This window comes from Anas platyrhynchos, chromosome 5 (assembly GCF_047663525.1).
Source record: "Anas platyrhynchos isolate ZD024472 breed Pekin duck chromosome 5, IASCAAS_PekinDuck_T2T, whole genome shotgun sequence".
NCBI classification, from domain to species: domain Eukaryota; kingdom Metazoa; phylum Chordata; class Aves; order Anseriformes; family Anatidae; genus Anas; species Anas platyrhynchos.
The window spans coordinates 34,497,567-34,521,146 of record NC_092591.1 but is presented as its reverse complement, the minus strand read 5'-3'; the positions used below and the strand labels follow the sequence as shown (position 1 = coordinate 34,521,146).

At 38.0% G+C, this 23,580-nt stretch overlaps 1 protein-coding gene across 2 annotated transcripts; it reads left to right on the top strand.

Annotated features, from left to right (window-relative positions):
• The first annotated feature begins 131 nt into the window (after positions 1-131).
• On the top strand, positions 132-23,576 carry VPS39 (VPS39 subunit of HOPS complex). Of its 2 annotated transcripts, XM_027459495.3 has the most exons (26): positions 132-370; positions 1,800-1,865; positions 3,208-3,272; positions 4,084-4,126; positions 4,653-4,703; positions 5,127-5,221; positions 6,432-6,530; positions 7,147-7,239; positions 8,770-8,953; positions 9,460-9,580; positions 9,938-10,058; positions 10,553-10,682; positions 11,829-11,971; positions 12,823-12,966; positions 13,524-13,665; positions 13,957-14,043; positions 15,437-15,510; positions 16,111-16,209; positions 16,474-16,591; positions 17,065-17,193; positions 17,672-17,774; positions 18,702-18,747; positions 19,332-19,481; positions 19,630-19,764; positions 20,330-20,421; positions 21,361-23,576. In XM_027459495.3, exons 1-26 carry the CDS (start codon positions 298-300, stop codon positions 21,434-21,436), a joined length of 2,679 nt encoding a protein of 892 aa, XP_027315296.1. In that variant the 5' UTR covers positions 132-297; the 3' UTR covers positions 21,437-23,576. The 2 variants fall into 2 exon arrangements, with proteins under 2 accessions (XP_027315296.1, XP_027315298.1); XM_027459497.3 differs by lacking the exon at positions 4,653-4,703 and having other exon boundaries at positions 133-370.
• Positions 23,577-23,580: the final 4 nt, after the last annotated feature.

Genomic DNA, 23,580 nt, shown 5'->3' with positions numbered 1-23,580 from the left:
TCGGGTAGGACCCAATAGCCCACGTTTACTGCAGCTCCCCTCAGTGCCCCGGGCGGGGGGCCGCCATGGCGGGGCTAGGCCGGGTTGGGGCGGGCCGGGGCGGGCGGGCGGAGCTCCGGCACGGAAGCGGCGGCGGCGGAGGCTGCCGGGAAGGGCGGGGAGCTGCGAGCCGCCGGCCGTGGCGGCGGCGGAGCTTCCCCCGGGGCCGCCTCGGAGAAGGGGGAGCCCCGCACGACGCCCTCCAGTCCCCGGCCGGCGGGTGCTGCCGCAGCCAGGCCCAGCCGAGCCGCCGCCGCCATGCACGACGCCTTCGAGCATGTGCCGATCCTGGAGAAGCTGCCGCTGCAGATCGACTGCCTGGCGGCCTGGGGTGAGCCTCCCCCGGCTTCCCGGCCCGAAACGCCGCCGGCTCTCCTTGGCTCTCCTTCCTTGGGGCCGCTGGGCTGCGGCGGTGGGGCGGCTGCCGCCGGCAGGCCCGGGGTGCGGGGAGCGCGGCCGCTTCGGCGCCGAAGAAAACCCGTAGTCTGTATTTCGCCTGATTTTTATTTCCTAAACGCGTTGAGAGCTTGGTTTGGATCCAGTTTATGTGCGTTAGTGTTCTCTAAATGTAGGGATTGTGGTGTGGGGCCTGTCGGGTGAGGTGTTTGTTGGTCAGGTGATGGCAGCCACCGGTTTGCTCGCAGCGCTGAGGCTTCTCCAGGCGCTTGAGCTGTTTCCAGCAGACGTGCCACAGTGGGACAAAACTGGAGATAAAAACCCCCACACGTTGTGGAATGGTCAGCCTTTCATCTGTCTGAAAAACAGCACTGTAACGTTAATAAAGCTGCCGCGTTTGATCGTGAATTGTTTGGAGTTACGTAGACGAGGAGACATGAAGATCACTTATTTTTGTGTTGAGGTTTTAATCTTTATCTTTTTGAAGGCACTTATTTTGCCAAAGCAAAAAGGAACCAAAACCCACAGGCCCGTGACAGCATGGTTGCATAAAAAGGTTTAATTTTGGCTTTAAAACCCTTCCCTCAACTAATGGAAGGGAGGGCTTGCAGGAAACAAAACTTGATTAAAATACAAGTGTCTTTGGTAGTGAGGACGTACTGGCTGTAGAAATAAATATTTGTATATACTTTTTTACTATATGATCTTAAGCAAGGAGGAAAATTTTCAGTCAGATTTTGAGACCTGGTAAAGATATTATACTTTTTGCATGCTGTAAATGCTGTAAATTCCAAGTCTGAAACGTTGCCAGGGTTTGTATGTAAACGGGTTTGGTTCTCTTTTATAAATCTTAACGTGACTGTTGGTTGTCCAAGCAATTCAAATGCAATTTAAGCAAAGCTGCCACAGTTGCTTCAGGCATAGCTGACTATTTCAGAAAGTTCTTATAAAAAACTTCATTCCTAAAAAAGAAAAAACAAAAAAAGAAATCCTTGTTTGTCTTCCTGACAGTTGTTACGTAGCAGTGTTCCACTCTGGGACTTTGTCTGAAGAATAGATTATTTCCTCTCTTGATTGTACAAAAGATACAATTGCTTTTATCTTTACAGTCATATGAATAAGCAAGATGTGATGTCTTGGCTGCAGCCTCTGTTTTACAGTTTGATTTTTGTCCATCATTTCCTGAGAATGCAAGCTGCTATCTAGCACTTGCACTGGTGAGATGGTGGGAGACTTGTGTGTAGTCACCACATGAAGTCCTCTTTGGCTTTTGAGCCACGTTTCCAGGTGCTCTGATAAACACTGCTTAGCCAAGAAAGTCTTTGCTGGTACTGATTAGACTCTTTTCTTCCTACTCTTTTTAGAGGAATGGCTCCTTGTTGGTACCAAACAAGGGCATCTTCTTCTTTACAGGATCAAGAAAGACATGGGTAAGTTCATTTTAAGTGTGTCATGAAAAGTTTTTTATTTTATTTTTATTTCATGCACTTCAGATGTTGCTGTTATGTTACCACAAATATGTTCAATTGCTGATTTTTCCTACCTAGAGTTTAAAGAATATTTGTGCAGGATCTTTGATAGAAGCGTACATACCATTTATAAGGTGTTTGGGAAGGATAGCTGGTCAGCCTATTGCCTGCATTAAAGCATGCTTTATATAAGGTCTCCAGACCTTCTCTTTGCAGGGTTAGTGTAATTTCTGTGAATACAGTACTCATTGTGCATAAACATGCAGAAAAGCAGACAGTGTGCTAGTTGTCAGAAGTCTGATGCTTGTCATCTGTTAATAAAAGACTGGATTAGTAAACAAGTGAAAGAGCAGCTTTATTCAGTAGGCCCATCAGCATCATGGGATGGGAGAGAAGGAGCCCTCCTATCTATTTCTGTTATGTATTTACTCTTCTTTCTCCCTCTTAGACAGTTATAAGTGTTCATAGTCTATTCTGGAGATGCCACAAAGAGCGCTATTATATTTGAAACTTAATTAAAATTGATTTTCACTAGATGGATTTGTATTTTTGCAATATCTGCTATTATGTAGAAACTCGTGTTATTGAACACAGTAATGTAGTCTAGTGTGGGACAGCAGAGGAAGAAAAGAAACATCTCTGTCCAAGTTCATCAGCTCTTGGAAAGACACTCATTTGTAGCTACTTGGATTCTTGAGACTGAATTCAGATTGTTTTTTTTCTGAAACTTGTAGGCCATCTATTCCAATCAGAACATGCTAGTCTTGAGTTGCTAGTGTCTTATCTCACATGGTAAATTTCTCCCCCTTTTTTGCATCAGTGCCAGGAGAGGTTTTGTCATCAGAAAGTGTCTGTAAGTCTTTATCCATAAAACTCCTTTTAAACCCTTGTGGTGTAATGTTTATTCCTTGTCTACTTTTCAGTGATGTGTTCCCTAGCAATTTAAGTTTCTGATACTTGATTGGTGTGGATACATTCTTTACGGGTATCTTTGTATCTATGGGTTTCAAAACAAATAACAAATTTTGTAATCTAAAATCCCAGCAAGGCAAAATCATAACTGTTGATGAGATTCTCAGACAAGCGCAGGTAGCATAATTTTAATTTTCACCTGATTGTGTAGAAGACCTTCTGATGCATTTAGCTGTTAAGATAAAGATAGCCCAGATATTTTGAAGAGTCATTCTTCAAGTGGCCAAGTTTACTTTCACAATTCTTTATGATCTATTCAGTGTTAGATTTTATTTGGTCATAAATGTAAGGGGAACTTCAGTTTACATACTGTCTTAAATCTTTTTGGTAGGTTGCAATAGGTTTGAAGTGACACTAGAGAAATCCAACAAGAACTTCTCAAAAAAGATTCAGCAGGTAGGAAATACCATTTTCTTGGAAAAGTTTTCCAGTGTTTTCAGCCAAAAAATGAAATCTCAAATGTATGACTTGAATCTGTGCTAAGCTTAAAAAAAATCCTGAAAATATAAATTCTTTTAGGGGTAGCACAGCCTGGTGTTTTTGCCCACTGTCTTCCCATAATAGCAATATGTTTGGTTTGTTTGTTAGAACAGAAATGTTGGGATGTAGGGGTTTATTTCTGGCTTTTATGGAAATGCTGTTGTTTGCAGTAAGTCTTCATCTACTCTTGACTGAGAATATTTATAAAATTTATGGTAATATACCAACAGACTGCAATACTTAATTTGACTCTTGGATGTAATGTGGCAATGTGAATATAGTTCCTGTTACCTGGAATTCAGAACTGAAGTATCTGATCATCTACTACCAGTCTCACCGCTATTTCATTATTATTTTTTTTTGGAAGAAGTTGGCTCATTGATTGTATTGATACTCAGGAAAGGATTTATATCAAAAAAGATTATGCAGCCTCTTGCAGTAATGCTTGTGCATGTGTTCAGAGGTACACCTGTACTGGTAACGTACCCTATACTACAACGTTTTCTATTAGCTTAGGTTACAAGCTCTATGTCCTACTTGAAAAATTGGGTGTAAGTGAAAGGGGTTGCAGTAATCTAGGAGGAAGGTTGTGCGCAGATAGCTGCCTTGCTGTTCTTATTATTTTGAGAGTACATGAGAGTAAGATGTATTTTCTTAATCTATAATCAGGTTTCTTTCAGAGGGTTGGTTTATGAATGGAACCACTAATTAGAATTTTTTATTTCAGATTCATGTTGTTTCTCAGTTTAAAATTCTGGTCAGTCTGTTAGGTAAGTAAAGAAAAGGTTGCAATATTTAGTGAGCTCTTGTTGGTGCAACATATGGCCAAATAATTGCATTCCTTCCGCACATACATAGTACTCCAGTTGTTGGAAAGTCATTGTCTGGTATTCAGGCTTTTTCACCTTGCAGAGGAAGCATTATGCAGCTTAGAATGAGAAGCAGCTTTGCTTGTTGCAAGCCAACTTGGAGAACAAAGAATCAACAACAAGTTTTGTGATTAAAAATGAAAAAAATATAAACTAAATTGTGTGTGTGTATATATATAAATGTACGTATATTGGCGTATATATACACATAGATATGATAGGTGCTAAAACTTGTGTTGTCCAAACTTGTTTCTGTATAAAAATTACCTGAGATGTATTGTGCCAAATTTAGCTTATTTGCAGATAGTGATCTTTTACCCTCCCTTGGAAGATCTAAATTTGCTTGTCTTTGGCTTCTGTTTAGCCTTATGATCTTCCTATGTCTTTTTTTGCCTATGTTGCTACTCCCTTCTTTATGGTCTCCAAGTCCCGGCACTTCCGACTCCAGCATGCGTAGATTTCTGCTGCCTGCGTCCTCGTGCGTACAAAAACTTGACCACAGCATCCTCCATTTGCAACTACTCACTTCCTACTAATTTCAGGAGCCAGTTCAAAATGGTCTTTGTTCATACAATCTCCCATCATGAACTTGCTCTTGTCTGGTCTGTTTGCTGTCTCCCACTCTCGCTTCCTCTGCTTGCTTAGCACCTGTTCTCAGTTCCTTTGTGTAATTTTAGCAGAATTGGTGTTAGTCTTCTCTTCTGCATGTACTGGTTTGTCTTTCTGTGCCTCAGCACTTTTCAGTTTTTGGGAAAATGTTCCTTTTCCTTTCTTGGAGCTCTTAATTTCTCTCACAAGTTCTTCTTTTTATGTAAACGTAAACTGTGTAATTTGTTTGAATTAGCAATGAGCTCAATGCATGTTAAATATTGAAAAATAATTGGAATTTTGTTTAAAACAGAAAATAACATTTATGTCCACGACCTGTTGACATTTCAACAAATCACTACAGTTTCCAAGGCAAAAGGTGCATCTCTTTTCACTTGTGATCTTCAGGTAAGAGGAGGAACACAGTGGTACAGATATCCTTACCACTTTGTAATAAGGGTACCTTTTTATGTTGCTGTATAGATTTCGTTCATTAATTTTGTGTAACTTACAAGCTCCTTCATGCTTCTTAAAATAAGTACGTAACAGATGTTGAAGCATTCCTTATGGCAACGAACGGAGGCCCCATAATCTTCATCCTCTGTTCTGTTACAAATCTTCCTCTGTCTGTTGTGCTTGTAGCCTTGAACCTCCTAATAGAAAACTTGAAGGCATTTTTGTCCTGTGGTAACTTTGAAGGTGTCTTTTTTTCTGAAAGGTCCTCTTGAATATAAAAGCCATTCCCATCCCTTAAATTGTTGGTGAACTAGGTCACAGTGGTTGCCTACAGCAAGGATCTCTATCACTATATTTATTGCATTTTTGTTAAGCTGCATTGGCCCAAGGACTCCCAGGGCAGTTATGGTAGATTCAGGCCATAAAACGGTTTGATGAGGTATATCTATTCTCTGTTAATACGTTATTGTTAATTGAGTGACTTATTTTTATCTAACTGACTTTCTCAGCCTACTTGTGTTATTCAGAAATCTTGTTTATAATGCGCTCTTCATCAGTACCTTTATCTCTTTGCACCATGGGAAGCTTAGTATTAAGTATTTTTTAGTAAGAACTTAGAGCTTCCTAGGTGTTAAAACTAGTGATGTCTTTTGAAGCACATTTAAATCTGGTCATTCCAAAATGCCCTACTGTTTGTGTGTATAGGCACTTAACTTTACTAGTGTTTCTTGTCAGGAATCTTCCATCAGGGTAGAATATAAAAGATGGCTATTAATGTTTTTATCAGTGTAACACATTCTTTGCATTGCTCCATTTCCTCCCCTTTCCTATACTGCACAGAGTTCAAGCTGTTTATCCTGGTCTTCAGGGCTGGTCTGATAGCTCTCGACGTATCTTCTGTTTGCACGTTTGTCTTCTGTGCTCTTTTTATTTTTTTGTTCTTGTATTTCCTTGGTGTTGCAATTCCTGCCATCTAACCAAAGTTCATTCTTAAATACCCTGCTTGCCTTCTCTCTGTTTCCATGTTTAGGGAATCCCCTTCGGGTGTGGATGAACAAAGCCACTTGTCAGCTGACAGCCTTGCTGCAGGCTGAGGAGTCACTGGGGTTTGTTATCTTCTTTGCCTTCTAGTATTAATGAGTTTAGGTCTGTATTTTCATAGCATTCAGATACAGGGGAAGAGGTGCTGAGAATGTGTGTGGCAGTGAGGAAGAAGCTACAACTTTATTTTTGGAAGGACAGAGAGTTCCATGAACTACAGGTGAGTTGGACTGTTTCTATAGTCTAGCATGCTTCAGCAAGGACTCTACTACTTTTTGTGGAATCCCTACTAGAGGCACTACTGACTTAGAGCATTGAGTCCTGTTGGGTTTGCAGTGACTTAACAAAACAGCATCGTGTAAAAGTACAAATACAGGATTTAAGTCACAGTTCATGGCATTAATGCAGTTTCATGAATTGAGTCAAAGGCTGTGTTCTATAGTGTGCTTGTAAGTTAGTGAAATGCATTAGCAAGCAGCCTTTATAAATATATACTTGTCAATACCTCTGTGGAAGTGGGTCCTAAGTGAGAAGGTAGTTGCTTACAACAAGCGCAGAGAACTGCACTTCTGAATACCACAGTGATAAAGATAATTCTTTAAATATTTCTGTTGCTTATTCAGCTATGCTGCTTTTCTAGCACTTACACAGCTGACTCGCAGCACACCTTTTATCTGCGTGTGAATCTGGTCTGTTAGTTGAGTACTGTTATTCCTTGACCAGCAGAAGTCAGGTGTATGTGTGCTGGGGATCACTATGTCAACAACAGTGCTGTCTGTTACACTCTGTCATTCGATTTTTCTCTTGTAACTACCATTTTGACTTGTTTTCCCCAGGGGGACTTCAGTGTACCTGATGTACCCAAGTCTATGGCCTGGTGTGAAAATTCTATCTGCGTAGGTTTTAAGAGGGACTACTATCTGATACGGGTAAGAATGGGTTTTAGAATAAAAAAGGAGATTTGAATAGCAGTAGGCACTGTGTAGGATGCTTCAGTGTTCAAGGATTTAGCTGGTAGATGATATGAAAAACAGTATTTGGTGTTCTTGTTTTATGCATTTTTGGAAATGGCAATCTAAATATGTCCTCTTTAAACTGAAGTTTTGTCAGGAAGTGATCTCTGCTTTGTCACTGTTGGATGTAGTGTTTGAAGCTCTTGCAGGAAAAAGACATCAGAAAAGATTTTTTGGTTGGGCAGCAGTCTTTGTAAACTCTGCTTGCATTTTATCTAGTGTTTTAAGGAAGAACTTACCTTTAAAATGACAGAAAGGCAGATAATTTCTTATCTGGGACAAAGAGCCAACTTAACTTTTTTTTTTTGATTCTCTTTCTGAATCATGGCAGTTTCTCTTTGAAAATCTCTAAATTTTCTGTTGTTAATTTAGTGTTATGGTCTCCATTTACGCTTCATATGATAGCTATAGTCCATTCATTTTATGCCTTTAGAACTGGCTTGTGCTTATATTACAGGAAAATGAGATGAGGATGAGGTGTACCAAATGTACAATCACAACTCTGTTTTTTAGTTGATAGGAAAATGATGTAGCAATTTTACAGGCATTTTAAGCTGATATTAATGATGGAAGCGGTGCCTTTCTGTAACCCTCTTGTAGATTTTGATTCCTGCTGTTTTAATGGTAAAAGTGTTTGTGCAGCTGCTCAAGGAACTGGAGTAGAGAATTGCTGTCGAAGTGTCTACTTCTGGTTGGATCTGCTGCTTGTCCAGCCCATTACTGAATAGCTTCATTTCACGAAATATGCATTAAAAATACTCGTGCTTTTATGGAATTGTTTTCTGCTGGCTAGCTGGTAACTTTTATAGGAGTGCTTGACTTGTAATGCTGGAATTGAGGGAGGAAGATTCTCCATTTTGGCAGCAGTGAGTTGTTAGATCAACTCATGAAATATCTCTTTGAATTTCTGGTTGTTTCTTTTGGTTTTGAGTGTGTGTGTGGGGGGGTGGTTGAGTTCAGTTCCCTGAACAGTGTATGGCCTGAAGAATAAGAAGATAGGGCAGGGAAAAAGTCTGGAGAGATTGCTTTACTTTTAGTTTGTTTCTTATGTGGCAGTGTTTACTCATGCTAGAAATCAAACAATGTTAAAGTTTGATTAAATCTTGCAGTTACACCAAGAGGTGTTTGGACCTCTTAGGGATGCTAGACATTTTATCTGCCTTTATAATCTCTGTGCTCAGCTACTGCCATGGTAATAGGGATATGTCACCTCAGACATAAGAGCAATAATTCTTTATTTCTAAATGATGTATAATTAAGAGAAATGTTGATATACAGAAAATACTGTTGTTAGCATTTAAAATTGCAATTGTCTTGTTACTGTTTAATCTGGGTTCTGAATCTTTCTACTAGGTATGGATTTTTTTACTTTCAGGTACTTGCTGTTCTGCATGTTGGAAATGGTTATTTTTAACAACATATTTTCTGTTTTCTTTATTATCTTAGGTGGATGGAAAAGGATCCATCAAAGAACTGTTTCCAACGGGGAAGCAGTTGGAACCACTGGTTGCCCCTGTGGCAGATGGAAAAGTTGCAGTTGGTCAAGATGATCTAACTGTTGTGCTCAATGAAGAAGGGGTCTGTACCCAGAAATGTGCCTTGAATTGGACAGATATTCCTATAGCCATGGGTGAGAATTAGCAGTAATTTTTTTTGTCTCTTTCCTGCTTTAGAAGTGATAAAATTGTTGCATTCCTGGTGTTTAGAAACTAGCTGGGTTTGGAGTGTGACAACTGGTTTCTAAAGTATTACAAATTGTACTTTCCAGCTGTGGAGGGTTCTATTTGTTTATTTTTGTTTGTTCCCCTTCTTTGCTTCTAGTCTGCTTGCCTGATTCCTTCTTGAAAAACAGGCATTATTGCCTATTCCTTCACAGGAACAAGATTTGGAATGGAAGGCAGTGTGTTAAAGCATTGTAGTTTTTGTGGGTACCTGAGTGACACAGAAATAATGTATTTTGAAAGATGAACAAAAAGCCTTGTTAGCAACTTGCTGTCAGCCTTGGGCATTGACTTCTGTTGTTAATAAGCAAAAAAGGCATGCATTTCAAGTGGAGGAAAAAAAAAAAAAAAAGGAAGCCTTGCTTTGCTTCAAGAGAGAACAATTAACTTATATTTTCACCTGCTTTGCCAATAGAGCACCAGCCTCCCTACATCATTGCTGTTCTGCCGAGGTATGTGGAGATCCGCACGTTTGAACCCCGACTGCTGGTACAGAGTATTGAGCTACAGAGACCACGCTTCATCACCTCTGGAGGGTATTAAGTAGAGCATGATTGCTTTTGTTGGGCTGTCTGTATGTGTGGTAGCATGCTGAAAAACTGAGAGAGGAGCTCTTCTGACTCCCCTGGCTTGAGTAGCAGCATTGAAGCAGTCTGTTGTTGTTTATGAACAGAAAGGTGGGTGCTGTACTTTAAGGAGCATACTGTAGAGTTGTGCATCTTTGTGAATATCTGATTACTGGAGATATTTCTGCTCCGTTCTGCTTTGCAATATTGCTTAAGTTGCCTTCGTGTCTGATTGATACGTGCATGTTTTAACCAGGATTGTTTGTATGAGTATTGCTCCTTTCTCGATGCTGGAACTTAGTAACTGACTTTTCGACTTCTTTGCAGGACAAATATTATATATGTGGCAAGTAATCACTTTGTTTGGCGGCTCATCCCAGTGTCCATAGCCACACAGATCCAGCAACTTCTTCAGGATAAACAATTTGAGTTGGCTTTGCAGTTGGCAGTAAGTACTCAAAATTCTTTGGGTTCGAAGTGAAATGACTGGGAATTATTGTAATAGTTACTCCTGAAACAGTAATTTCTTAGAGATGCCGAAGCAGTATGTTTAATTACATTGCTCTTGCAGTTGTAGGTTTTTCTGGTTTCCAAAAACTTCCCTAGAGCTACACTAAAATGAATTAATTACATTTTGTGTTGCTAACTGGAAAAAAATAAAATTGAAAAGGCAAATGATGACATACTTGCTGTGATACAGCAAGTATTTAGATAACCAGAAGTAGCTTTCAAACCTTTCAGGTTATCTCACTGACACAATGAATGTAGTACATGAAAATCAGTATCAAAGGTGTTCACTTTGGAAGATTATCTTTCTCTGATTATGTCAGGCTTCTGGATTTCATAATCTCTCCAAAATATAATACTCCTGTTATTTCTTTAGAGCTTTTCTTATCGTTCATGATGCCCCAAAGTTTTTAATGTTTATCAATTTGTGTGTAGGAAATGAAAGATGATTCAGATAGTGAGAAGCGACAACAAATACACCACATCAAGAACCTCTTTGCCTTCAACCTCTTCTGTCAGAAGCGCTTTGATGAATCCATGCAAGTTTTTGCCAAACTTGGTACAGGTAAATGCTTGGGTTGGCCTTAAGATTACTTGAGTTAGGAGAGATGAGATGAAGCTCAAAAGTCATTGTGTGTTTGGGTTCTATTTTAAAATAGTATTGTCTTGTGCAGACCAGTCTTCTTGTGAATGGAAAGTAGCCTACACAGTTTTTTTGCTTTTTATACTGGTTATAGTATTTAACTTAAAGAAACTGAAGTAAATTAATGTAAAACATGAATTTGCCCTTTGTGCAGGGTGTAGTTGGTAACATTTTCTGCAGTGTATATGGCATGTACAGACCCTTAAAGCTTAGGGTTTCAACAGCTGTCAAAAGTCATCTCGTATTTTGGAATGGAAAATGAGTAACTTCTGTAGATCTGCTACACCTTCTTCTCTGACTATGCTGAGGACCCTCAGCCCTGTTTCCTGTTTAATGGACTAAGCTACCAAACCCAGGAAACTTTTCTGTGATTTTTGGAAGTCAAAATGGTCTCTGATGGTATTCCTCTGGTTTGTACTAATTGGAAGACCACCTGAAGACTGGACTGTACCATAGAATAGTGCTTAAGACTTATTCTTTGTTGACAGCACATCCCTTGTGCATTTAAATCTAGAACTTTTATGTTCCTTGGTGATGCTTAACATCATACTTAGTTTTCAAAACTACAGTGGAAAAGAAGGACTTAGAACTTGAAATACTTGGAGTATAAATTAGAGGACAGTAATTCTGAATTTGTTTAAACTCCATGAAAATGGATGCTAATTAGTGCAAATGGTGCCATTCAGTTCATGTTTCAAAAGCCCAGTAAATCTTTTCTTAAAACATCGCTTGTTCTTAGAAATCCTGTCCTACTGTTAGAGTTGTTAGTGCTGGGATTCGGCAAGAAGAGCAGTAAAAGGATTATAATGGATTGTCTTCAGTGTGTGCCAAGAGTACAGGTTGAAACTTGTTCTGCTTGGACTTTAAAACAGTCTTTCTCTTGCTGCTTTTGCCTTATTAGCTTCTTTTTCATAATAAGCAAGTTGTGTTACCTGAAACCTCGTGGACATGCAAGTTGACAACCACTCTGTTGAAAAGCTAACTGTACTTGAAGGCCAATTTACATTTAAGAGTTGGCAAAAATAGTATGTTATGTATGACTACTAATACTAGTTATTTTTTGCTTAGATCCCACTCATGTGATGGGTCTGTATCCTGACCTCCTGCCCACAGATTACAGGAAACAGCTACAGTATCCCAACCCCCTGCCAGGGCTCTCAGGGGCAGAGCTGGAAAAGGCACATTTAGCTCTGATAGACTACCTAACTCAAGTGAGTGCTATATCTGTTCTTAGAGCAGGATTATTCAGGTATAGTGTATTTGTCTGGGTAGCTTTGTGCAGGAAGCAGTATGCCTACTCCAGCTCTGTCAGACTAGCCTTAATAGGCTGTCTTCATGGCTGGAAATTCTATGGCAGCAGCTCCTGAGAAAGTGGGGAAATTGGAAGATGTGAGGTATTATACAGATATGTGAGAGACATGTGACTTTCGTGAGGTCTGGGTAAAACTTACTTATGGACTAGATCCAAATGTGAATCTAGTATTTTATTTTCAGTAGCCTTTCAAAAAGGGCTTGGGCTCTTCATCTTTTCATCTTTTTTTTTTTTTAATGATTTTTATGGAGGGCACTCTGTCCAGGAGATGGGTCAAAAGCATGAATTTATAAGTGGAACAGGAGGTAGTGGGTACAATAGCTTCCTGTCATTTTCTTGCAACTGGACTCTGACTTGTTCTGTTGCCGTTCTTACAAGACAAAGGAAGCTTGTGTTTTAAGGAACATATATTTTGCATATAGTAATTCAAATTGTAGGTTGTCCTCCAAATGTTTTAAGTGTCTACTGATTTCTCTAAAATGTCTCTGTTCAGGTTAACTGTTTCCTTCTGATGATTTTCTTGAGACTTCACACACCTTACAAAAGTATAAATTCGCAAAACAAATGTACACACCTAAATGATGTGGGGAAAGTGTTGAATAGTTAGAAATAATAAAAATTCTTCAGGAACTGATTGATAAAATGAGTTATTAAATATAATTTATTTTTACTTGTTGGGATATATTTGTTGGGGTGGAATGGAGAAATTCATGGCCTTTCCATGTTAAAACTTGATTTTACGTCCTCCAGAAAAGAAGTCAACTGGTAAAGAAGCTAAACGATTCTGACCATCAATCCAGTACTTCGCCCCTCATGGAAGGAACACCCACAATCAAATCCAAAAAGAAGCTGCTACAAATTATTGATACCACACTATTGAAGTGTTACCTCCATGTGAGTTTTTGCCTGGCTTAAAGGTCATCCCTATAAAATGTATTGATATTTTAGAATGAAAAATTTGAGGAGGAGGATAAGGAGGTACTTTCAAAATTCTCACACAACCGTTTTGCTTTGGTTTAAAAATGATCTGGGAGTCTTTGCTAGTTCCCTCATTGGTCAGGAGGCAGTTTCATGAAACAAAGCAGCTGCATCTGTTTTGGGTGGCTGCCTCTGCCTTGTCAATGTGTTTTGAAGTTTTGAGAAATGCTTATCGTGGTGTCTTTACTGTTAAATGCAGAAGGCTGTGATCTTTGTGAACAATGTTTTCCAAAGTAGGCTTCCATTCTAGAAAGGGAATATAGCTGTGATGTATTGTTTTTTCTTCTATTCTGACAAATTCTGAATGGAAATTTTTAAGGATGAGGCTTGACCTAAAATGTTAAGCTATTTAACATTTTAGTTAAATAAATGTGCTTCTTGTGCTGTTTCTATTGTTTTAACTCACTTCGTGTGCTATGAGTTTAGGAGGAGCATGTTAGAAGTATGATTGAATGCTCCCTTTTTGCTTGCAGACAAATGTAGCACTTGTGGCACCCTTGCTACGTCTGGAGAACAATCACTGCCATATTGAGGAGAGTGAGCATGTACTAAAGAAAGCACATAAATACAGTGAGCTGATAATACTGTATGAGAAGAAAGGTTTGCATGAGAAAGGTAGGTATGATGTTGGGTTGGGGAGAAGAGAGAAGGGGTAGGAGGAGGTACTCCCTAGTCCTGAGTCTTTATTACCAGCCCACTGAAGATAATTTTCCTCAAGAGGGCTTGTTTCTGGGTCTGTCTTGTGATGAAATCTATCTTAGATCCCATTACCTGTATGACCTGCATGTTTACAACGAAGCCTTTTTGTGCTCAGGTAGCCTAATGTGAAATGTATCTTGTTTTGTGATTCAATTTGGAATGATACTCATCGTTGCAAAGGAATTAATCTTTTTGTTTATCTGAAAGCATTACAGGTACTGGTGGATCAGTCAAAGAAAGCCAACTCACCTTTGAAGGGTCATGAGAGGACAGTGCAATATCTGCAGCATTTGGGTAAATGATGGAGACCATTGTTTCTGTGAAGATGTTAACTATTCACGGCTTTGGTTATTTTACTGTTCAGCAACTTTATAGATACTATCAAGCTAAAGGACACCCCTGTCATCTAGTCTGTTTTCTTACATAATGCAAACTTTAAGTATTAAGTTCAGGTGTGTCCTGTTCAAACTTGAGTGTCTTAATAGAGCACATTCCTTATTTCTGATTTAAAAAAAAAATATTTAAAAAAATCATACGTAGAGAATATAACACAGTATTTCGTCTTTTATTCCAGTGTTGATTTGCCATCACTGACTAAGTCTGACTTCTAGATTAGGTTTTTCATCTGAAAATCTAATTGCTAGCTGCTGTTCTGTTTTTTTTTTCCACCACTTAGATAAAGAATCCTGTATGAAGTTTTTGTTTTCTGTGCGTAGAGAAATCTAGGTTATGGTCTAACAGTTCAAGTTGCTGTTCACAGCATCATAGTAACAATTTGCTTGGTTGACTGTTCATCAGCAAAACCAAAAAAGGCCTTAGAAGTTCACAATGATGAGAATAGTCCCCTCTCATCCAATTATATTATTTATTTCTAATGTATCACGGTACTAGTAAAGCAGACAGAACCATCCAGAGTGGTTTATGAGGGATTTATCTCCTAGTCTTAAATTATTGACAAAATTTGATATTACTTATTACTTAGTATTACTTTCAAGAACTCTTGCTGGCTCTTGTTAGCAACATGTTTTTTCAATGGTAAACATTATTTACCTTGACATTGAGACCTTTCCTATTTATGCCATGTATCTTACATTACACTACTTATTCACTGGTGCAATTTGCTAATGCCACTCATCTCTTAGACAATGAGGTGCATATGCGACATTCAGATTATAGCATTACAAAACAAACTTCTGTTTTTTTTTTTTTTAAAAGGATTGTCATTTTGATAAATTCATCTTGATGGACCTATGTCAGCTGTTCATTTACTACTTATTATGAAAGTGTTTGACCCTCTGCTACAGAAGACATTAGACTGAAAGTCTGAAGGAAATTACACAAAAGTATAGTGTTTTTGTACCCTAATAAAAACAAATGGCTGATGTTCATAAGGGAAAATATTTGTGAAGAGATTCAGACAACAGAGCTAGGTTTTGGTCTGACTTGTATAAATTCTGTGGTGCTTAGAATTTGACAGTGTCATTACTTGTTCGTGTTTGAACTCATGTTTGCGAAGTAATGAAATTGTCTTTAACCTGAAATGTGATTTCCTTGATGATAGAGGAGAAAACAAAAAAGGATTTTTCTGTAAATGAAGATTTGCTAGCTCTGAAAGCATCTTCTTGTGTTGTGAGTAGGTACGTCTTCAGAAATTTAACACTGAGCATTGCTAATTCTTGTGTTCCAGGCACAGAGAACTTGCACTTAGTATTTTCTTACTCTGTCTGGGTGTTAAGAGATTTTCCTGAAGATGGACTGAAGGTAAGTTTGGCTTTAACAAGTACCTTGTCATTGAGATTCCTAGTACAGTGTATGATTTAAGAATCCATGTGTTAACATTAAATCCAGCTTAGTGTATAAATGGTATTGTCTGTGTTCAGTATTGTAGTAAGCTTATCTGTAGATAGAGCAGGACAGCTGTTCAGTTTTTCTTCTGTTTCTTCCATTCATCGAATACCTTACCTTGTAATAAGCGTAATAACCCTTACATTTGATACAACATTTAATATTTTTGATATCACACTTTTTGTAAAAGAGCCTAAATTAATATTTAAATGTCAAATATTAATTTGCCTTTCTAACTTTTCTTTGACTTCCTGTATTTAGGAGGTGCTGGGCACTGTAAAAGATAAGTTTTAGTTAGGGCAGAAATGGGGATGTTTGTTAACCCTTTCAGATGTGACACAGCTTCTAGGTGCCTAAATAAGCTGCTCAGGTTTTTTTTTATGGTGTAATGTGGGCTTCAGTGCCTCAGAGAAAATACACTGTAACATTTAAGAAATGTGTGTGTGTGTGTATATATATATATATATATATATATAAAATATATATATTTTCTGTGAATATATTTTTATTTTACAGATATTTACAGAAGACCTCCCTGAAGTGGAAGCTTTGCCACGAGATAAAGTGCTCAGTTTCTTGATAGAAAACTTCAAAAGTTTGGCTATTCCTTATCTGGTAAGAACTCAGTGTACTACGTTCAGTATGTGTTCCATGTAAGTCTTCAGTTCTCAAGGTGTTGGAGGATGATGCTGTCTTGGAGAATTGTAGCTTTGCCGTAAGTTGTACAGAGAAAAATAATTAACAGCAAATAGAATATGACTTAAAATATGAAATCTTGAAGTCGAGCTTGGTAAAGGCAATCTTGAAATTGTTGCTTGCTTTTAATAAATTACTTTTCAGAGGAAGTATCTTTAACTGAACCTAAACGTGTATTTACAGGAACACATCATTCATGTGTGGGAAGAAATTGGTGCAGACTTTCACAATTGTCTGATCCAGCTGTACTGTGAGAAAGTGCAGGGCTTAATGAAAGAATATCTCCATTCTTTACCTGCAGGTATGTTTAGTATTTTCTGGTGGAAAAAACAGGGGATGGAACAGTGCAGGGAAGCCTCCATAGTGTATTGCTCTAAGCCTGCACTGTTAATACCCATACTGCTAAACGCTGTGAAGGAACTGGAACAATGGAAGCTGTGGGTTTATAAGAGAGTCTGGTTTCTTGCCTCCCTAGAAATGTGAAAGAACTTAGTTACACTTTGTTCATGGTTAAGTGAAATGTCAGCTACTGCTTGCTTTATTCTGCATGGTAACGGCAGGGGGAGGGTGTTGAATAATAATGTATCATCTAATCAGCCACTGGTTAATATGTTTTAGGGAGCTGAAGTCGTTTCTCAGGTGTACTTGATTCTTATTCCATATAGCAGATTCATTAGAATGTAGGTCCTTGTAATTTTGTTTCTATCTTCTGTTGTGTATTAGCGTAGTGAAATAGTTGTAATACATTAGCTGATATTTCTTTATTTCATACAGACAAAACTCCGGTGCCTGCTGGGGAGGAAGGAGGAGACTTGGGGGATTACCGGAAAAAACTTCTTCTTTTTTTGGAGAAGTCTAGCTGTTATGAACCTAGTCGACTAATTAGTGACTTTCCCTTTGATGGTGAGTTCAGTTTCCATAGACTAACTAAATTGCTTTTCTTGTATTTTACAGCAAAACCTCCTAAGTTATTATAGAATCATTGTAACTGGAAACAGAAGATGGCTAGGTCTGTTGTAAATCACTGGTGTGTATACTTGCTGTGGTTTTGCTGGCAGAATTGTGTCTCTGGTCTCTGCAGGTTTCCTTTAAGTGACATCCTAAGACATTGTGGCATCTCCTATCACTTACATATTTAGCCTGAATTTTAGGTGAGCTTGAGTAGCTCAACAGATCTGAAGTTTATTGTATCCTAAGATTACTGAAGAATTCATAAAATGTTACTGTTTCTAGTGTATAGTATACTTAGTGTAACTTCAGTCTATGCTTAGACTATACTTTATGTTTCCTTCTGTTAATGTGGTCGGTAATGGAAGTAATGGACCTTTTGCTCTCATTTTTCTATGTAGCTTTTGACTAGACTTCCATGCTATCTCACTAGGTCTTCTAGAAGAACGTGCTCTGCTCTTGGGTCGTATGGGGAAGCACGAGCAAGCTCTGTTTATTTATGTTCATATTTTGAAGGACACCAACATGGCCGAAAAGTAAGGATGTTCTTTTTTCCCCCCCCTTTTTTTTTTTAATGGGTTAGTTTGCTCACTTTGCTGCAAATAGGTTGTATAGCAAAATGTTGCTGTATGTGGAGTGTGTGTGTTGTAAGCCTTCAGGATCTTCTGTTTCCATGTTTTCCTGAGTTTCATGCTCTTTAGGTATCTGTTGATTACAAATAATGGCATCATCCCCTTGAGGATTACCTTCCTGTCACTGTACTTTAGTCTAGAGCAATATGACTGTCATTAATGAGTTGTTTGTTTCCGCCTTGTCAGATGCATCTTTCCACTGGTCTTTAGTTTGTGAATGTGTATGTCGCTTTGCTTCCCTGCTCTTGCGATTGAGATTGAGTATCCCAGATGCAAAGTTAAGTACCTTCAGTTTGACACAGCCCTCCAGTAAAGGTGCATCTTTTTTGCTGGATCCATTGTGTCAGGGAACCTTCGAAGTGAATCTGAAGTATTTAACTGAAAATAAAACTAACCAGCACTGACAGATGCGTTTGAAAAGCGGGGACTGTTCAGCATAGCTTCTTTTGAAGTTAGTTTCATGAAATGGCTGTTACAGGACATTCAACTGTAGCATATAGTGGTACACTAATGGACACCTTTTCCTTGTGATTCAGATGCAATCACACTGTCTTTTTTTTTTTTTTTTTAATGCAATTAAATTTAGTTTCTGTACGAAATCTTTTTAAGTTGATTGGAAGTGTGAAACTTGCACAAAACCTCTCTTTTCTCAGCATTGTCACACAAAGCACACAGTGTTACGTGACCTGGTCCAATTGATCAGAATTGAAAGTATGGTCACCTCATGTGTATGACCTCAGCATTCAAGCATTTAAATATTAACTTCTCTGGAATGATCCTTTGGGTTCTAAAGCTTGTCCCTACATTTTACGTAATTCTTCTCTGTTCTAGCTACTGCCATAAACATTACGACAGAAACAAAGATGGCAACAAAGATGTAAGTAGCTTTATCTTTACCGTATTCCCTTTTCTGTGTTAGACTGTTCGTGCCATGTTAGGGAATTTAAAGTTTTTGCTCTGTATAGACTTCAGAGTTTTTTAGGTGGTAGGAAACTATGTATAAGCTTTTGGAAGTTAGGATTTACTAGCTTTCACTGATTTTTATTTTCTGTTGTGTTACCATATCATTTGAATTGAGCATATATTCTGTAGAAAATTTCTTCTGGAATTCAGATGAAAACCTACTGTGTTCCTATTACAGTTACATTTACACACAAGTTAAAAATCAATGACATTGCTTTCTAAAGATGCGTGTGTTATGTAAGATAAATGAGGAAGGTGTGTTTAAAAAAAAATACTACTTTCATAGAAAAACTTGAGCATAGAATGTAAGTCTTAAAAGGCTTTGAACATCTTTGGTACTTTTTTTTGTAGTTTTAAGATGAAAGCTGTTTAAATGACCATTTTAGAGTTTTGAATGGAGTAGGTACAGCTTCATGAGTACTGTCTCGGGGTTCTACTAGTATTGTCGGTTGTGGATGAGTGCAATGGTTTCACAAACTTTCCTTTTGTGTGAAACAGGTCTATCTATCCCTTCTCCGGATGTATCTCTCCCCACCTAGTGTTCATTGCCTAGGGCCAATCAAGATGGAAGTGCTGGAGCCTCAAGCCAATCTGCAGGCTGCTCTGCAGGTGTTGGAGCTGCATCACAGCAAACTGGATACCACCAAGGTAACAAAGACTCAGTGTGTGTACTGTTGTTAGAAGATACTGGAGTAGGCATGTGAACAGACTAATGCTGTCAAAGCTAAGTGTGTCAACTTCTATTTTGTTCTCTATTCCTTTAAAATTTATCCTAATTAAGGTTATTTTGCTTTAGGCAATAAACCTTCTACCAGCAAATACACAGATTAGTGAGATTCGAATCTTCCTAGAGAAAGTCCTTGAAGAAAATGCCCAAAAAAAGAGATTCAATCAAGTACTCAAGAATCTTCTCCATGCTGAATTTCTGAGGGTAAGTACCTACCATCCGTCATATATTGGAATGGTGTTTAAAGCTGATGCTCAGTATTAAACCAACTATTCCTTAAACGGGGTGTGTGTCCTCTAGATGGTGCTGTAGTTCACTTGAAATTATTAGATGTGTACAAGATAGAATTAAAATTCCCCTTTTCAGGGTATGTCAAGTGCATTCATTTTAGTTTGGATGGGGCTTGTGCCTTTGTGAGTCCCTGGACTCACTGTGCTCTGATGTGCTTTGCAGGATGATCTCAGAGCATGGACTGGATTTCTTTCAAATAAACTGAACCAGACGGTGCACTTAAAGTTGCCTGAACGTCCCTTGAATGGTTTGAATGCTTTAATCTGCAGATCAGACTATGTCAAAGTAAAATCCTGGAATATGTATAATGTGGATTTGGGTCTCTGCTCTACAGAACTGCTTCTTTTGTAGCATACAACTTGCTAATAAAGATATAGCCACTGAAAATCAAATGTTTTGACAGTTTTCAGTTTCACCAGGCTAGAAAGGAACTGTAGCATGGCATTGCTTTTTGATAAAGTTTTTACTTGTCCTATAGGTCCAGGAGGAGCGAATTTTGCATCAGCAAGTAAAGTGCATAATTACAGAGGAGAAGGTCTGCACTGTATGTAAAAAGAAGATAGGCAACAGGTAAGAGAGCATGTGCCTTAGAGTTTGGAAAACAGAATTGAATACGAATCTGTATACTTAAAGTAAGAATGTTGCAAAACTCAATGTGCATATATATAGAGAGAACAGCACTATGAGGAAGAAATTTGAGGAATGTTCAAATTAAAAAATTATATCACTCAATGTCTGGGAAAACATCAAAGTTCAGTCAGTGAAGTTTATTGCAAGAGTTTTAATCCTGATTTCAATAAAGCAGAATAAAATGCCTTGAGAAATTCTTAAAACATTTTACTTTGCAATTCTAGAAGGGAAAAAGTCACTTCCCATACTGAATTTGGAATGTTCTGTAAGAACACTGCCTACTACCTGCTTTTTACCTAGAATTAAGGAGGATGATGTAAAGAATCTCAAATGAGGATGTATGTGGAATTGCTCTTTATATAGCTTTGTGGTTCTCTAGCTGATTACTGCTTGTAGTCTAATAATAATCTTATGTAAAAGTAGAACTAATTCACTTAATACCTGTATGCCAATAACTATTCTTCTGCTATACGCTATTCAATAATTATGGGTTGGTATAGAAGATAAATTTTAGTTGTGTTTTTTCTCTTTTTTGTTTGAAACTCCATTGGAATGCCACACGATCAGTTTATTCATTCTTGTTGATTTGAACCATTGTGGTATATCAGTAGCATTCACAATGATAGGGAATGATCCTTTTTACAAAACATATTAATGAATATAGGTCTGAATATACTTACTGTTGTGCATATTCAGGTTTGTCACTAGTGTGTAGCTTGTAGTATCAGAATTTAAGTTTGCATATGCAGTATTGGTTTGTTTGTCTAGAATTTTTCTAATGCAGTAAAGTTCAGTAAGGCTTTGAAGGGCATGTTTGGGAAAACTGTTCATATTTACTGTTGATTTTTGTGTTCTGTTTTTTTTTTTTTTTTATTTCAGTGCATTTGCCCGATACCCTAATGCAATAGTTGTGCATTATTTCTGCTCCAAAGAAGTTAATACATTGGACACCTGACCTTGTCATGTTCCATAATACCAACACTCATGCAATTCCGAAGTGACGGCTTAAGAAGTTGATACTTCTGAGATTTTTGAGTCTTGTTTCTAGGTTCTCTTACACTGGGTAGAAGTAATTTATATCTATGGACTGACTGTACCTATCTGGCTGTATTGATTTACTAGAAATTGACTTTAACCATGTCATTATCGTGCTGGAAACTACATTGGACCTCTCGGATGAAGAATAGAAACTGATCAGCAGTGAGCTTTGTAATGCACTCCAACCTTGTGAGTTAACAGACAGTTGTAGGGTATTCACAAGTCAAGCTTTATTATAAAGCTTACCTCATTGGAGTAACAACATTGTGATTTGGTCTTATATGTAAATAGTTCTTCAAAAAAATAAAATTCCTTTGAAGTCTTTGCAGCTGTATCAGCATTGCATGGAGATCACCAGGTGTTTAGCATAGAGAAGGTTTCTGTGCCTATTTCTTGACCTAGACAATAATTTTATTTTTCATCCCAGTAATGGGAATACTTAAATGCTGGCCAAAGGAATGTTTTTATTGATGTTCAGTGTTATCACCTGATCTTCTGATGAACAGAATTTCCACAACAGGTTGTCAGGCAAATAGGAGAAACCACTGGTGAGCTGCTTTTTTTTTTTTTTTTTAAACAAACAACAAACAAACACAAACTAGTTTGAGAGCTGTAAATTTAATTAACTTCTGTGCTGTTTGCACTGCACTGCATGGTCACTCTTAGCATCTCTGGAAGCTCAGCAACTGTTCTAAGTTCACATCTGCACTCATATCAAAAAGTGAAGAACACCCTGTAAAGCAACTTTTCAAGGGATTGAACTACAGTTATTGCTTGAGCTTCTAGACTACACTTGTGATGTGTGTGTATATAAAGTTCTTCAGTCCCTGGTTCACTTGCCAGCACTGAAGTAAAATTTAGACTATTTCAACATCTCTCTGTTTTAAATGCTTTAGAACAACTGTGGTCTGCACAGGCTGGTACTGTTCTTAAGTTACACTTGGGCCAGAGGTCTACAAAACTGGATTGTACCATACTCCTTGTAGGCTGTGATATTTTTGTCTAACTTCTTTTTCTGAAATCTTTAATCTCTAGCAAGGTGGTAGTAGGGATATTAAAATGTTTCATGCAGAAATAATCTGAGCATCATTAATGAAAAGGCAGCAGTAGCAAATAACCCAACTGAGTGGATCTTTGACTCTAAGCATTCTGGTCTAGCAATACTTATAAATATGTAATGATTAAATAATATGGCGCATGACATATAACTGTCAGATACCACCTCTTAATGATCAAGTAATAAAGCCTGTCTGCCTGAGGTATAACTGGATCTCAGCTAACTTCGTAAGTTTAGTTAAGCCATTGTTATATGGGTGTGTTTTTAGGAACAGATCTGCTGTAGGCTGGCAAGAGTCCTAATTCACTTTCATTTATCACTGTTAATAATTTCCCTTGATAACTGTTCTTCTCTTTTTCCACGTTTGTATTTATTGTTTATATGCTGTGCATTCCTTTGGATTTCTTGGTCCAGTGTTTTGCTACTTTTGTATTTGGATATCTTGAGCAGTATTGCTGCTGATGTCTTTCTGTAGAAGCTGAGAAGAGGGGATGGGTGGTGTTGGTGTTTTTAACCTTGTATTTCTTCTATTTGAAGAAGAGAGCCTAAAAATACTTATATTCAATTTGCACATTCTGTATAGATCTTTATATACTAGTTCAGGTACAGAGGGAGGATGTTTCGGGAGAGTTGTGTTTACAGATCATTGAGAATGACAGAAGGGTATTTATCAAGGCCCTGTATTCTTTGTATACAGATACAACAATATTGCTCTAATTTTTACCCATCTTAGGTTTAGTGCTGTTAGTATGATTTTTATTTACGTTAATTATCTGCTACCAGGAGAGCTGTATTCACAAATGAGGAACTTCATTGTGCTCTTACTTTCACGGTTAAGGTTGTGCCTCTGTTCACCTTTCTTGCATACCTTTTACGGAGATGTGGTTTGTGCTGTAATATTTTTGTTGGTTCTTGCAATGTGGTTTGGATTTACTTAACCATACAGCAGGTTTGTCTTAAGCAATAGATTGTAATAAATGTTGTGAACCAGTGTGTTTCAGTCA